The 16,606-nt window shown below is 56.2% G+C and overlaps 1 protein-coding gene across 3 annotated transcripts in view; it reads left to right on the plus strand.

Annotated features, from left to right (window-relative positions):
* The window catches only part of Baiap2 (BAR/IMD domain containing adaptor protein 2), a 67,581-nt gene that overhangs the window by 10,080 nt on the left and 40,895 nt on the right, over positions 1–16,606 (plus strand). For all 3 annotated transcript variants that reach the window (XM_026410817.2, XM_026410819.2, XM_026410818.2), the window contains exons 2-3: positions 4,820–4,895; positions 7,573–7,659. In XM_026410817.2, coding sequence (XP_026266602.1) covers positions 4,820–4,895; positions 7,573–7,659 — 163 coding nt within the window. The remainder of the gene's footprint in view (positions 1–4,819; positions 4,896–7,572; positions 7,660–16,606) is intronic.

Consider the following 16,606-nt stretch of genomic DNA (forward strand, 5'->3'; position numbering starts at 1 on the left):
CTTCACACCCCTCCTCACAGTAAAGGCCCTGTTCTTTCTGGAAGTGTGCGTCTACTTGCTCTCTCTCTCTCTCTCACACACACACACACACACACACACACACACACTCACTCACACTCCTACCTCTCTGAGGGCAACCAGGTGAGGTGCCGCTCAAGGTCTCCCTTTTCCAGGCAGCCCTCAGTGCTTGCCAGACTCACTCCTACAATCCCAGCAACTCAGGAGGCTGAGGTTGAGGCAGGAGGATTGCAAGTTTGAGGCTAACCTCAGCAATTTAGCAAGACCCATCTCTCTTTTTTTTTTTTTTTAAAGAGAGAGATTTTTTTTAATATTTATTTTTTAGTTTTTGGTGGTCACAACATATTTATTTTATTTTTATGTGGTGCTGAGGATCAACCCAGCGCCCTGCGCATGCCAGGTGAGCACGTTACCACTTGAGCCACATCCCCAGCCCCAAGACCCATCTCTTAATAAAAAGTTGGGCTGGGGATGTAGCTCAGTGGTAAAATACCCCTAAGTTAAATCCCCAGTACTATAAAAATAAAGATTCCTCCCAGTTTTTAGAATAAGATAAAACACACACACACACACACACACACACGAGTTTCTCCTGTACTGTGAACAGCACCCTGGCCCAGGATCCTGAGTCTGTCAGTGCTCCTTGTGGGAGAGGCCACAGCAGGTGGTCCCATGGATGATGGATGCCACCCTCTCTCTGCCTGAACCCCCTACAGTGGGGAGACTGAGGCTGTATCCTAGGACAGTGAGCCCTGGGAAGTCTTCCAGGGAGAGCCTTGTCTGTACACCACTCATGCACTGGATGCGTGGGCCACAGGCTCCCAGGCTGGGCTCCATCATCAGTTCCTGTGTGTCCCTGTCCTGCCCACCCTTCCCTGGGAGCCTTGGAATCCTGGGTAGTTTCTGGGAAAACCTGGACTGGGGTGCTGTGAGGTCTGTGTCTACCTGCACAACCCTCTTACCTGGGCAGTGGCACCATGGGAGACCTGGAAAGCTTCCCTAGGGCTGCAGTCTGGAAGCTTGTGTGTGTTTCTCTTGCTGAGATCCAGCAGTGATGGGGGTGATGGTGGGCAGCCCTGGGCTCCTGGGAAGTAGGAGCTAGTGCTTGCTGGCAGCAGGTGGGCAGGCGTAGGCCCCCGTCCTGGGGTGAGCTGTTGAGCACTGGCCTCTGGAAGGGGAGCCTGTTGCCCCACCCTCCCTGTTCTTTCTGACTTTACTGGAGTGTGACTTACTGGGGGATTGCCCTGGGGCCATTGAGGAGGGGGTGAGTTTGGCCCTTTGGTTGGCCCAGTGCTGAAGCAGGACTTGGCTCTACAAGGAACTAGGGTGGGGACAGGCTTCCTAAGACCCTAACCTTACTTTGTCCACCTGTAAAATGGGTCTGGAGAGGATCCCAGGCAGCCAGGGAGATTCCAGTGTCCCCTTTTCTCTGAGTATCCTCTGGATGAGGAGGAGCTGTGGCTAGCCCTGCTGCACATGCAGGTGGCATACACAAGGACAGCACCCAGAGAGGTGGCCAGACATCCCCTGTGTCCTTTGCTAGGAGTGACTGGTCTTCCTAGGTAGTGCTGGAGGGGGACCGTGGCAGGAGCCAGGGCCAAAGAGTGGACAGGATCCTGGGCTGGCAGTTGCAGACCTGGGTGCCGGAGCCCGAGGGCAAAGTCCCTTGGCGTACCTCCTTTCTGTAAATACTCTGGCCCTCTCCCTGTTCCCTCAAGTAGGGGGAGGTGAGGATAGCTGCTCTCTGCCCTTTGTCCTCATTGGCTTGGCAGATGGTCACCCTCTAGACTGCCCAGTGGAATCCCAGGAGTCGCCTTTTTCCCCTTTTAAAGAAAACAGATCTTTGAGCGCAGTTCGCCCTGGCAGTCCTGCAGCTGCTCTGGCTGCCCTCCACTCCACTCCACGTGGGGTTGGCGTCCTTTCTGGGGGAGGAGGTAGTTGAGGTGAGGCTACTCCCACTTTCGTTGGCCCCCGTGGTCCCCTCACAAGAGCCCCAGGTATACTCTAAAGCCCCTGCCAGCTGTAAGTACCCCTGGACACTCTACAGGCCGCTGGCCAGGGAGCCAGCCAGGGAGGGCAGGCCTGGCGTGCGCTCACCCCTCCGGGCTGTGTGAGGCGGGGCAGGAGCCTCCACTCAGAGCTTCTGAGGGTGGTTGGGCACGTCTTGGTTTTCTCATGGGGACAGCTTGGCCCACTAGCTTAAAATAGTCTCTGTGAGCCCTAGAAAGATAGGATGGACCTGGGAGCTCAGAAAAATGTCCTTTTACCAGAGATGGATTCCTCCCAGAGGGGTTGGTCCCTTCACCAACCACTAGGTCCCTCCCATGATTGCCAAGAGATGGATGACCCAGATGAGGGTTGGTGACATTCACCAGGAGCACTGAGACATGGCTCCACAAAAGCCCCACTCTTGTGGCCAGGCCTGGGTATCAGTGTGCAGAGCTGGGAGGAGGAGTTTGCCTTCCTCAGCAAGGTCAAGCCCTCTCGGAATGTTAGCTGAGGGTATCTGCCTCTGCCACCACCTCCAGGTTGAGACGGCAGCACCTGTGTGTCCTGGCAGGCTGGTCCCTCAGCAGATGGAGGCCATAGTATGCTCAGGTGGCCTGGCTGGCACCCGTGCCACCCTGCCCACTTCCTCACATTCCTTGTGTGTGAGCTCAGCTGCTGCACCAAGGAAGTGAAACCTCAGTGACCTGTCTGTCTAGGCCCTGGGCGGCTCTTGTGTTTTCTCCTGTCACTCAGGGTGTTAACAGGGCTCAGGATCCCGGGTTAGGTCTCTCTTCCTCCCGGGGTTGCAGGAGACATGGGGGCCATGAGCCTGGAGCCAGGCTCTTTGGGGTCTTGTGAGCAGGGAAGCCTCTGGGGCCAGCTCTCAGACTTGTCAGTCTTAGCCAGTGAGAAGCATGTCTGATGCAGTCAGTGCACACGTGTGCACAGGTGAACGTGCAGGAGCCTGCACCAGAACGCCATGATCAGTCACATGCACCCTTGCCAGGTCAGCGCCCCACTTTTTCCTGTCTCTAACGGCAGTCCCACTCATGGAGTTTTTCTGCATTCCTGGGTCTGGGGGGGCGGGATTTGAACATTGCTGCTGGGAGCTCAGAGCTCATCCACTGCCCGTGGGGTATCCCTGCCCGTTTCCAGGCACCCCTTGGATCCCACTGGTGCAGACCCTGGTCCCCATCCTGTGTGCAGTACGCTTCACCTGCCCTCCCAGACCAGAGGCTTGTGTGTGGCCACCCTTTCCCCTCCACTCACCCTACCTGTCTCCACATGGCAGTGCTCCGTGTGCAGTGCCCAGGAATCCAGCCCTGTTGGAACTGCCTTCCCTCCTGTTCCTAATCAGGACTGAGCAGCCTCTTGGGGTGCCTCCTAGTGTCCACCTGGGCCCTCCACTAAAGCTTGAGCGGCCTGCTGACTGACATGCCGCTGCTCAACCTCCCCCCACCCCCAGCTTCCTGCCCTGCCTGGGGGAAGCTACCACCATTGGGGAGGCCTGCTTTCCTTCCTGTCTTCATTCTGCTGCTGAGTACCTCCGGCCCTGCCTCTGCGTATGCCCCCTTGCGCCTTCCCTCCAGAGACCGGATCTGTGGGGCACTGGCAGGCCGGGTGGCTGCTGCATCCTCGCTGTGCACATGGGCTTTGGGCTGGCACAGGTCTGTGCCCATACCCGTGCAGGTGTCCCTGCTGCTGAGGGGTGGGCTCTGGTGTGGTGAGGAGGGGACAGCAAGCCTGTGACGGCAAGCATGTAGGGGTGGGTCAGAGCTGAGCCCTTGTCCTCAAGAACACAGGTCTCAGTGCCGCCATACCTCAGGAAGGTAGATGGAGCATGTGTCAGTGCATTTCCTGGAGCCAGGTCCCATGGTGTAAAGTGGTGTTCTTGTCCTCAAATGCCCTCCTCACCTGCCCCGCGGGTCCTGCGGCCTAGACTGGAGCTGGGACAGGGTTGCCCTCGCCCCCGCCCACAGGCTTTGGTTGGGTGGGTGGAGGCCCCACAGCCTCCCGCCCCAGCAGAGCCAGGCAGCTTCCCTTCCTGTTATCCTCAGGAAGGATCAGACTCCCAGCATGACAAACCACCGGAAGGCTTAGGATGTGGCCGAGACAGGGCTTTCTTTCAGAATTGCTCCCAGGGTCCTCCCTGGCTGGGTTGGCTGTCGGTAGTCGTGCGTGTTATGCTGGTAGAGTTCTCATTTGGCTCTGTTTGTGTGTGCCTGTTTTTACGCCTTGTAATTAAAACATTTATTTGGCCTTCACAGGGAAAATCTAATTTCTTGAGTCTAAGAACTGCTGATATTGGCAGGAGACTGCAGTCCGTCAGGCAAACAGATCCGGAGCCTGTTGGATTATTCATAGCGTGGTATTTGCAGATCAGGCTGTGGATCGTACTAATCAGAGTTGATGTTTGGTAATTGATGTGTTGAGTTAGGGTTTTAGCGTGGGGGGCGTTGCTGAGCATTTGTGTGTGGCCGGCGGGCGGCCTCCTAGGGCTGACTCAGCGCTGCCAGCTGGGTAATGGTGCCTGGGCGGCCACACATCTTAGTACCGACTGAGTACTGCGTGGCCCATAGAGTATTCCCTTGCTGCTCGGCAGACACCCTGTGCACGAGGGTCTGTGCCCACCTCAATGGTACAGATGTGAACACGGGCTCAGGCTCACTTACCCGAGGGTGTTCAGGAAGGTCCAAAGCTGGGATTGGAGCTGGGGAAGTGATACCCACCCTGGACTTCCTCCCCATGGCTGGGCCCCCCAGAAGGATGTGTGGACAGCACTGGTGACACCACTCTCTCTGTTCTCTTCCAGACCATCATGGAGCAGTTTAACCCCAGCCTGCGCAACTTCATCGCCATGGGGAAGAACTACGAGAAAGCTCTGGCAGGTAGAGAGCAGCAGCCCCTGTCTGTGGGCTCACCATCCCTGACCTGCAGGCGAATTTCAGCTCGGGCCCTGAGTTCTGGGTGGAAGCCATGGGGAGCCATGTCTTCCAGAAATGACATCCGACGAGAAACCCAACGAGGGAGTAGCTCTCTGAGCTCTGAATGTGTCCAGCACATGGTGACTGCACCTGCTTGCTGGTGGGGTGGTCCTGTCCCAGGGCTTCAGGATGACATGGAAACTAGGATTAGGGTGTACAGGATGCCACTGGTACTATGGTGGCCCTAGATTTGGGCCCTGCCACCTCTCCCTGGTGAGCAGATACTCTGCAGCTTCTGCCCCAGGTGTTGGGACTGAGGACCAGGATCTGGGGGTGGCAGTGCTAGACCCTTGAGAATTCAGCTCCATGTGATCCCCTCTGCCCATACCACTGGGCCCTAGGTAGGCCTGGTCTTTCCACCCAGCAGGGCTAAGTTGTGCTGTTTGCAGACCCACCCTCCCCGAGGAGTAGCAACAGTCTCCTGGTCACTGGGCCATGCCAGGGAAGAACGTCTCCCTTCAGAGTGCAGGAGAGTGGCCTATGGTCCCTACTTTGTTGGAGCCAGTGGCATTGGCCAGTAATCACAGGGCTTCCGTGTTCTGAATTGCCCTCTGCCTGCAGTGTGCACAGCTGTGGTTCCAGCTGGGTGGTGGGGGTGCACACCTGTAATCCTAGTGACTCAAGAGGCTACAGCAATAGCGTGGCACGTCTGAGGCCAGCCTGGGTTACTTAGACCCTGATTCAAGATGAAGGGCTGGGGCGGTAGCTCAGTCGTAGAGCAACCCAGTGTCAATCCCCCGTACTGCAAAGAGAGAGAAAAGAAGAACACGCTGCAGGGTTCCTGTGGCTGCCGGGAGGCTGCCTTCATCCTCACTCTGTCCCTCTGTAGTCCTGAGCCCAGCAGCACAGCCCCAGGAGCCCACCAGGGCCCAGATCGCAGAAGGGCTGCCTGCTGGTGCACTTGGGTCCTGTCCTCCTCAAGTGGAGAGCCAGCCTTCAGGGTCTTCAGGACACCATCCCCTAGGAGGAGCTCCTCAGGCATGGAAGTAGTGCAGTGTGCCCTTGGCCTCCTGGGGGTATCAGCCGTCCCATTCCCCTGCTGTAGGGCCACTTGCCTGGAGCTCACCGTGTCCTAAGAGCCGCTGCCTTTGGGCTGAGTCTGACGATGGCAAGAGGCTCTGGGTCTCAGGCCAGGTTTGCTGCCTGTCTCAGGCATAGCATGCTGCAATCCGATTTTCCAAGCAAAACTCATTCCTGTGTGCCTTGAATGTCACCAGCCTCTCACTCCCTACTGGCCTCTGGCCTGGCCTGTGCACTCCAAAGGTGCAGGACGGCTCTACCTTGAGGAGATGGGACGTGGAACTTGGATGTTGCAGGCCCTGAGGGCTGCCCTCTTCAAAGCCATCGTCTGGGGTGCCTGGTGGCCTAGACCATGAAGGATTTTTTTCTTACTCTCGTGTGGCTCTCCCTTGGCTGGTGGATTCTGTCCCTAGGTGTCTTGCTTTTTGGAAGTTGTCACCGATAACCTCAGTGGCAGCTGCAGCCTGTGGTTTCCACTTTGATTTGTACCCTCCAGCCTTTGATGCTCGGACGTGAGTTTCCTTCTGGCCTTTCTGCTGCCCCTCGCAAGGTTACTGGTGGTTGTGGACAGTGGGGAGGGCCACTTCCTCTTCCTGTTTTCCTTGAGTGACTCCCAGGACAGAGCGCAGCCACCCAGGCCAGCTGCAGTACCTCAGCTGCACTTGGCCTCCCTAGTGCTTGACTTCTGCTGCTTTTTGTCCCATTTATTTTTAAGAAGCCCACTCCTTAGACAGCAGAAGCATGAGGATCCTGTACAGGGTTCTGTGCCACAGAACAACTTGTGTGCACTTAATTGAGAACTATAAGCAAAATGTGGTCAAAGACCCAGTTATGAGCCCCTAGCTGGGCTTAGCACACAGATTAGAAATTGTAATTATGCTACTATGACTCGCCCTGTTCCTTGTGCAGCCTGGGCAGGCCCTTCCCCACATTCAGGAGTTTATCAGGCACAGCAAGTGTTGGAGAGGGTCCCATGAGTTACCAGGAGGAAGGCCCAGACTGCTAGTTCCTCTGTGTGCTGCTGCTCCCCCAAGCTGGGGTGGAGGTCAGCAGGGCTGAGCTTTCCATGCCCACTGTGTCAAATGGGCATTCCTTCCTTCTGTGGTAACAGACAGGAGGCATCTCTGGCCTTAACAGTGCCCAGGGGTACCTGGAAGCTGCTCCGAACGGTGGCTCCTACTCCCATTGGGCCTTGTGCTAGGATCCAGGAACAGCAAGAAATGGCTCGCGCTCTGTGGGTTTGGCTTGGTGTCTGGGAATGAACCCGTAGCTTCCTAGCCTCAGGTTGGTGGTGCTTTTGCCCAGGGTCGGCTCTTATGAAGTGCACTTACAGCAGAGCTCCTCCCCGTCAGCAAACAGCACATGATGGGGAGTAGCCCTGGAGCTGCACAGAACACTGTGTTCTAAGAAATAAAAGGAGCCCTTACGATTGGAGTGAAATAACATCAACAAGCAACAGGGTGACATCCAGGCCAAGGCAGGGTTGGCCTCAGCTGCCGTGGCCGTGTTTTTGCTGCAAGCACCTTGAGTGGGAAGTAACTGCTTTCTCCTTTCTTCTCAGGTGTGACCTTCGCTGCCAAAGGCTATTTCGATGCCCTGGTGAAGATGGGAGAGCTGGCCAGCGAGAGTCAGGGCTCCAAGGAACTTGGTGAGACCCTGGGCCCCATAGAGAGCCTCGAGATCCCTAAGTTGTAGGAGGTACCCAAGCGGGTCTAGAATCTGGTCTTGTGCCTGGCCCTTCTTCCATTTGGGGTCATAGTTATCTACCAGATAAGAAAAGATATTAAAATGACAGTGCCCTGCAGAGCTGGTGAGGGGCACCCCATGGAAAGCAAGTGCACTGGGCTGCGTGGGGCACAGTGGTGGCCTTCTCCTCTGAGGAGTGTGGCTGGGCCGAGGTGTGCAGGCACAGCAGAACTTGAAGGGCAACCTCATGAGCAAGTGTGGCAGGGTACTCTGCTGATGGTGCTTGCTGACTTGCAGAATCACTCCTGCTTGTGCAAATAAGTGACAAGGGTGTAAGCCCCCAGGGGGTGTGATTCCCCCATGTGCCATGTGTGCCCATGCCTCGTGAGGGGGAGGGAGGGGACCCAGTGTGTTAACGGGTGGGGTTCTTGGGCCGATGGCTGTTTTCTTCGGGCTCTGGCTTTGTAAACACTCTATCACTCACACAGTTGGGGGGTGCAGGCCCCTGAGCCCTGGTGCAAGCCGGGCTTTGGGTGGAGTCCAGTTTCTGTGGTCTTCCTGACTCAGGGCACTGGTGTTGATGTGGCTGTGGGCTGCCTTCCCTCATTGGGATGCGTGGCTGGAGATGGGCCTGGAGCGGCCCGGTCTGGGCTCGGTCACAGCTCTTCGGCAGGTTGTGCCCAGCAGGTTGGCCTTGGATCAGTGAGAAAACCTAAATTGGCCAAGAATCACTAGCCTCTGGGCACAGAGGACAGACTTTCTTCTTCTGGTCGCCTTGTCTGTGGAAGCTTCCCTGCCATCCTGGGACCTGTCCTCATGTTTGGCCAGCAAGGGCAGCAGGTACAGATGCTTAGACTGCAGCAGGTTGACATGAGCATGCAGGGCAGGCTGAGCTCTGGTGGCTGCTAGTGCAGGGCCCCAGCTGCACCCGCAGGCTGGGGTGCTGAGAAGGGGCCTGCCTCCCCCACCGTGGCCCTCTGCAGGGCCGCCGTTCTCCCAGCTCCGCCTGCTCTCACCTTGTGCTCTGCCCTGTCCTGTGTCTCGAGACCTGCACAGAGTCAGCCTCCGGTGAAGGCGCCAGGCCTGCTGCTGCTGTGTTTCAGGGCTCAGGATTCCTGTGGCCTCCAGTGTTCTCGAGATGCTGCTGGGTTGTCAGATGCAACCACAGGACCTTTCTGGGGGAAGGGAACAAAGCTGCATGTGGATGTGGCCCAGTGAAGTGGCAGACCAGGACAAGGAGTCTGTGCAGGGGGCTGGGCTCTTGTGGACAAGGCACCTGGGCGTCTAAAAGGAAGGCTGTCTTGGTCTCAGCAGTTCTGATGGCTCTCGGAGGAGACCGTCTTGCACTGTGGTTATAGGGCTGACCTGGGGCCCTTGGCAGCCCTGGGAAGGTGAGGGCAGAAGGTCTTTTGTTTGGGCTGCTGGATACCTCGCTTCAGTCTGGCTTGTAGATTTAGCTGGTTGGTGAGGTGGACAACACGGGGTCATGGAGATGGTGACTCCAGTACCACATGTGGGTCCCCCAGAGTTCTGGACTGGAGTTTTGGTCTAGAATTTAGAGAAGGTGCCCTACTTCACAGCCTGGCCTTCCCAACGCCTCCGAAGCCATCTTTGAGGCACTGTTTGAGCTCCATGTGTCTGTGGAGGCAGTTTTTCTCGTCCGGTGATAGAGGATCAGGGCTTTATCTTTTGTTCACCCATAGAGAGTGAGGATCTGCCTGTAGGAAATCCAGGACCTGGGCAGCCCCACAGTGAGGGGCAGGTATGTCTGAGACCACGGCAAGATTCGTGGACTACCTGCTGCCGTACTTGGGGCAGGTGATGAACTGCAGGCCCAGGTGGGCAGCAGGGAAGGTTGGTGTCAGGGCTCCGTCTTGAGTCGGGAGCTTCCTGTCTGCATGGGGCTGTGTTGAACTCTCTCCTGGGCTCATCTGCAGAGTGGAGCCTGCTGTGCCTGCAGAGTGGCTGGGGTGCTGCCTGGCTCCCCCGTCAGAACGTCCTCTTTTGGTAACGGCTGTCTTGACAGCTGTGCTGGTGCCATGTCGTTCATCCGTTCATCGTGAACACTCCAGGGCTTTCAGCACGTCCAGTTCAGGCTGGACTCTTGTCGAGCTCTGGGGGGAGAAGGAGCGCAGCTGCATGCCCCTCACCAGCCCCAGCAGCCCCTCCTTTCGTGGGTTTGTGTCCATGGATTTGCCTCTCCTAGACATTGCCTGCCGTGGCCTTGAGCAACCTGTGACCATGTCCATCTGGCTGATTCCGTGGAGCGGGTTTTTTGAGGTCGGTCCATGTCATGGCATGTGCCAGAATTCCTGTTTATGGCCCGATGATACTCCACCATGTGGACAGGCCGGTTTTGTTTCTCCATCCATCAGTGGACATTGGCTGCTTCCTCTTCTCAGCTGTTGGGAGTAGTGTTTCGTGGAACAGTACTTGTGTGGACATACAAGTGGCATGCACCTGGCAGTGGGGTTGCTGGGCCACTGGCTGGAAGCCGGACTTTTACCAAAGCAACATGCCTTTGCTTTAAAAAGAAGTTGGGGGGCTGGGGATGTGGCTCAAGCGGTAGTGCGCTCGCCTGGCATGCGTGCGGCCCGGGTTTGATCCTCAGCTCCACATACAAACAAAGATGTTGTGTCCGCCGAAAACTAAAAAATAAATATTAAAATTCTCTCTTTAAAAAAAAAAATTAAAAAAAAAAAAGAAGTTGGTCCTTTTGTCCTCCCTGCTTGCTGCCTATCTGCTGGTGTCTGGGTGTCTCCTTGCTGTTTGCTTCTGCACGTCTACCAGATAAGTTTATGCTGCTGCCGCTGCTTTTGGGGTTTTGTTTTGGGGGCTAGTGATGAAATTCAGGGGTGCTCCCTAGCATTTTTTATTTTTTATTCTGAGACAGGGCCTTCCTAAGTTGCTGAGGCTGATCTCAAACTTGTGATCCTCCTGCCTCAGCTCCCAAACCGCTGGGATTATAGGCGTAGCCATCACAGCCGGCTGCTATTGCTTTTTAAGTTTAGACATTTAATAAGTTCTTAAGGTAGAAAATGTGGATTTGGCTTTTTTATGCCATTACTCACCCTGGCTGGTGTAATTCACACGATCGTGGCTGATGTCAACACGTGCTGTTTATGTGGTGACGACATGACCTTTCCGCTGCTGAGACAGACACTCAGCCTGGCCCAGTGACTTGTGTCCCGCTTACTGGGGCTTAATTAAAGCACAGCCAACTGCACGTAAGCTCTGCCGCAGGCAGCCGTGTGGCTGGTGTGGAGGCCAGGTGCTGGACCTGTCCTTCCTCCCAGAATCCAGGTCCTCTAGGCAGCCACTGATCTGCTCTGTGTCGCAAGGTTAGTTGCGAGTGCCAGGAGTCGTGAGTGGAGTTGTGGGTGTGGCTGGACTGTGTTCCCAAACCCCTGGCTCTGGTGCTGGAGCCGGCCCACATAGGTCTGGGTGGCCCTTTGTTTGTGCCCTGATGGGTGGGCGGAGTTCTTTCAGGTTGGGCACTTCTAGAGCTGGTTTCCTGATTCACAGTGCGACACGTCTCTCATGGGCTGGTCTGCGTGCCCTAGTCTCCCGGGGCGTGTCTATGCAGGTCTTTCCTCCTGTCCTTCTCACTGACTTACAGATCCTCCCGCTCTGGGTGTGAGTCCTGTCAGGTGTGTGCTTTGTAGATATTTTCTCTCAGTCTGATTGGCCTGTCATTTTTTGTGAGTTTTGTGTTTCTTTTATTGAGTGCTGGGGAGGGAAGCCCAGGCTTTGTGCATGTCGGGCAGGTGCTCTGCCATTGAGCCACACCCAAGCCCAGCAGCATATTTAGAATTACACAAATGGTCAATCTTAATAAAGTCCAGTAGGTTGATTTTTTTTTTTTTTAATTTGGCATGATGGTTCCTGGATTTCTATTATTGGGCTCTGGTCACAGTTCTTAACATGACAGTTTTGTTTCCCTTAGACTCACATCTTCATTTGTGTCATTTTTGATGTCATGGACGTGTTCCCAAATCCACAGACCATACCCTTTTGCTGTCTATTGTCCATTTGTTTCCTATAGTTTGGGGTTCTCTTTGGAGTCCCCTTGTCCAGCTCCAATCATCTGGGCTTCCACTGGGACGGTCCCCTGGGGGCCTCCTGGTGCCCCCTCCCAGCTGGATCCTGGTCTTCGGTCTTTTCTGTGCCAGTATCCCCCCATTGGAGAGTCATCTTGTTTTTTCTTTAAGGTTCCTGAACAGGAAAGGGGGAAACGCCTTTGAACTGCAGTGTTGCAGGTGGTTTCCTACCTGCCACGGGGGACTTGGACTTGGGGTGATCTTTGCCGGGAGGTTGGCGGTGTCACTGTGTTGCCCTCTGACTTCCAGCCCTGCTGTTTCCAGCACCATCTGACGCTGCTGCTGCTGCTGCTGTGTGAAAAAGGAGGTCTTGGTCTTCTTTCCCTGGAAGCTTTTATGATCTTTGTCCTGAGTGTTCTGAAGACTCCTGACAGTGCCCCTGGTGGAGAGGCCCCTGAACAAGACATCACACCTGGCAGGGTGTGTGCAGTCTGCAGGGGCCACCCGAGCAGCAGTCCCTGCAGGATTCCACTGCCCAGACCTGGTCTAATTGCTGAGGGTGATGCTGCCTCTCCCACCCCACCCAGAGGAAAACTGGGCTCTGGGAAAGGGGGGAGTAGAAGGCATGTCCAACGGGGCAAGGTACACAAAACAGGGTTCTTTTGTAGAAACGGGGAGGGTCTGAAACAGAGGAGGGTGGCAAGGCCCGGAGAGAGACAGAGCTTCAGACAACCAGGGCTTTGTGGGAGTCCTGGGCCGTAGGCCTCTGAGTGTCAGCCATAGAAAGGTGGATTTGTACCTTTTTCCACTCTTATTAATCTGTACGGTTGCCAGCAGTGGGTACATTTATTTTTATTGCTGTAGAATGTTCTGTAGACACATTTGTGTCTGTATTCTCTTCCTGACTAGCAGTTGAGTTAGTTGTTGAGTGTTGCTGTTCTGAACAAGCTTGTCTGTGGGACCTGTGAGGCTGAGCTTTCCTGCCAGATGAATGTCCTTGAGGTTCTATGTCATTTTGCAGCAGCCATTTGTGAAATAAGAACGTGCTTCTTTCTCTCCCAGCATGGTGGCTCACCATTTTGTCTGGTAGTTTTTGCTTTATGTGTTTGCAGACTGTGTTATCAAATGCATATGTGTTGTATAGTTATGTCTTTTTGCTAAGCTGAACCTTATTACCATGAGGTGGCCTGCTCTAGACCAGTGGGTCTCACTTTTAGTTTGTTTTGTTTGATATTGACCTAGTTTTCTCCTTGTCTTCCTGTCCCCAGTATTGCTCATTCCTGAAATGTGATGCCTCTGCTGTTTTGGGGGTGAACCAGAGCCCTTGAGGAATGGAGTCCTGGGGAGAGGAGACCTGGATCTATGCAATTATTGGGGCACTCAGCCAGATTAGTCCTTGGTTGGATCCTTGATTGTTTTCATTGATCTTTTTCTTTATTTTTTCTTTGATCTTTTTTCTTTAATCTTCCTGTTTTGTTTTACTATGCTCAGGCTGATCTCCAACTCCTGGGTGCAAATGATCCTCCTGCCTCAGCCTCCAGAATGTCTGGGACTGCAGGCATGCCACCTGGCACCTGGCTTCAGTGATTTAATCTTGATGCCAGCAAAGCAGGGCTGCAGCCCGCACTCTTTCCTGGCCTCTGGGTATATGGCACCTGGCTGTGGGGCAGGGGTTGCCAGGAAGCAGTGGCCTTTCAGCCTCTGGCCCTGCTTTCTTTCTCACATGCAGGAAGCCCCCTGTAGTCCTGTGGTACTTACTAAACCAACAGCCCCATTAGGAGGGGCAGGATTCCACTGCACAGACCTGGTCTGATTGCCGAGGGTGATGCTGCCTCTCCCACCCCACCCAGTTCCCTTTAGAACTGGAGCTTCATTCTTCCCACAGGTAGGAGGGTGTCAAGCCAGAGATGCTGCTCAGAGGTCTTGTCAGAGAAAATGCTCCTGGTGCTGGGCCCTGGTTCGGGCCCAGGCCCACAGTCATGAAAGCCCAGGGAGTCATTTTTGCTTCAAACGAGCATTTGCAGCAGCCCCTTTGTTCCTGCAAGTGGCCAGAGCAGGCTCTGCCTTTGGTCCCGTTGGTCTTTCAGAACCACAGCTCTGGCCTTGCAGCGGGGAGGCGGCCTCAGGCCTGAGGCTGGGAGAGAGAATCCTGTCATCTCCCCATGGATGTTGTTTCCCTGCGGTGAGTGAGTCTGCAGGCTGCTTGGGCAGGGAACGGAGGTGGCTCCACCATCCTGTGTCTTCTCACAGCCACCCCCACTTCTGCCTGCTGCTTGGCTAGGTCCCCCGATCCTCGGCCCTGGGTCTGTTGGGGCGTGCCTCGGTGGGGTCCCTGGAGGCTGCAGGTGCGAGGTGAGTGCTGCTGCTCTCATGGCCACTTGGATGCGTGTGAACTGGGTGTGACTTCAGCTGGCTTCCTGAGGGTCCTGGAGCTTGGACTGAGCAGCAGCTTGGGACAGTGTGTGTCTAGCCAACCAAGTGTTCGGGCCAGTTGCTGGCGTATGAGGACAGACAGAGTTTCCCGTGGCTTTGAGCCTAGCCGGTGGTCCAAGGGAGGGTGGGCCACACCCAGTCAGAAGCTGCCATTGTGCTGTTCCCAGCCCTCTGCAGGTTCTAGGGTTCAGGAGGAGGTAGTGGCGGCTCCTGTTTCCTGCTGTTGCTCCCTCTCTGCCATCTCTGTGGCCACAGGGCAGAGGTGGGCAGTTAGCTTGCCTTGCTGTGGGCCTTGGAGGCGCTCTGGGTAGTCACGTGTGGCCATCCAGGCTGCCGCCTGGTTGCTGTGCTCATTCATAGCACCTTCCAGAGGCTGCTGACCATGGTATGTCTATACTGCTGGACGGCCACCTGCAGCCTTGCCCCTGGCTCTTTGGCACAAAGTTTCAGGATGCATAGAACTGGGCTGAGCCAAACTGGCCAGGACAGGGGACAGGTGGCAGGAGAAGGCCAGAGTCCTCACATTCCTGGTCCGGCATGCACACCAGGCAGGGGGCTCCAGTGCTCTGTGCCACCGTCATCCAGGTGAGGAGGCCAGGTAGCCTGCTCTTTGGTACATCCCAGGCTTCATGCAGTGCTGTTGACATTTCAGAAGGGCACACTGTCAGAAGTAAGGCCACCACACAGTGGAGGGGAGGAGCCTGCCCTGAGAGACCTTCGCTGCTTTCATGCATCTGCGCCACCTGTTGGGCCGTCCTCCAGAGGCCCTGGCTGGGTGTTCCCTGTGGGCGAGGCTCTACTGTAGGCTGGGGCCAGCGGGCTGTAGGCGCAGCCTTCTGTCTCTGGAGGACTCTCCTGTTCCTTCCTCTCTTTGAAGGGCCGCTTTGTACCTGCCAGGGCCTGCGGTGCCTTGTTTGTGATCACAGGGCATGTGCATGCATGCCAGGCTCCCTGGGCTTAGCCCTTGTCATCTGCCTGGCTTCACTGGGCACCCGGGCAGATGGAGGAGATGGGTGCTGGGTGCAGCCTCAGAATGGGGATGCCCACAGGCAGGAGCCCGCGACTCCGCCTGGAACGTGGACGAGGCTTTGGACCCCGAGTCAGTGACTCTGAATGTGGTGCAGCCTTGGTGGTGTGCACTCCATCACCCCGAGGAGGAGAGGCGGCCTTCTAGCTCCCGCCTGTGGGGACGGCTTGTGGCTGCAGGCTTCTGTGTTCTTCCCATGTCTGCTTCTCTTCTCTTCTTGGTTTCTCTGGAATGTGAGGCCAGGCAGGAGGGAATAAGCACCCTCGGCGAGGAACCCTGAGGGGCTTTCGGGCCTCCCAGTGGCTCCTGTTGGCTGAGCTGGTTCAGAGGTGCCACCCCATGCTGCCACCGCTCCAGCTGTGGGCTGTGGTGAAGATGGGAGTGGGGGTGGTGGCCTGGCTGTGCTGCCACCCAGGTTGGGTGGAGCCATCCACACCTGGCCAAGGAGCAGCAGTGTGGCCAGCCCCAGTCTCAGGGTGGAGGCTGTGGCCTTGGCGTCCCCTTTGGTGTGGGAAGCTGAGTGCTGGCTCTCACCTGCTGTCAGACTGAGCAGCAGGGATTCATCTCTGGAGACGGCTAAACTCTCCTGACAGACAATGCTCAAAGGTCTTAATTAGATCCACACAGTGGGAGCCACGTCAGTTTCTTGTCCCCGAGGGGCCCAACACCATGGTCCTGCCTGGTCCTGGGCCTCCCCTTGGCAGTGGCTGCCTGCTGACAAAGGGAGGGCCTGGCTGCACCCAGCTCCCCTCCTAGAGCCAGGCGCCTTCTTGGCTGCTGGGCGGAGCCTCACACGTGCTGGGCAAGCACCACATCCCTGCCACCCGCTTTAAATTATTTTGAGAGTCTCTCTGAGGTTGCTGAGGCAGGTCTAGAACTTGCAGTCCTTCTGCCTCAGCCTCAGAGTTGCTGGGATTATAGGCCTGTGCCACCATGCACAGCTAGCTGTTAACCTTCCCTTCCCAGCTAGTGACACCAGGTCTCCCACTGCTCCTCCTGTTTCCCCACAGTAGAAATGGGGGAGTGCGCCTTAATCACCCTGGGAAGGAGCAGCTGCTGGAGTGCCCGGGAATAGACATTTGCCCCGGGGCCCTTCCCTGGTCCATGCCTAGCAGTCAGGGCTTCATGAAGACTGCCGCAGACCGGCTGCAGCACCTGTCCCAGGGGCTGTCCGTGTGCCTTTCCCTGTGTGGCTGTGGGCTTTAGCCTGCCCTGGGTGGGAGCAGCCTCCTCTGCCTCAGGTGCTCCTCTCAGAACAGCATCTGAGGCCTGGGGCTGATGACAGGGTGGCCTGAGGGGCTGGCCGTGCCTGGGCAGGGCTCTGGGGCTCAAGGGACCCGCACTCCTGTGTGGATTGAGCCTCTAGTAGGCCAGTTCTGGCCACCTGCTGAAACCTTTGTGGAGCCAGA

This window comes from Urocitellus parryii, chromosome 7 (assembly GCF_045843805.1).
Source record: "Urocitellus parryii isolate mUroPar1 chromosome 7, mUroPar1.hap1, whole genome shotgun sequence".
In the NCBI taxonomy this organism is placed as follows: domain Eukaryota; kingdom Metazoa; phylum Chordata; class Mammalia; order Rodentia; family Sciuridae; genus Urocitellus; species Urocitellus parryii.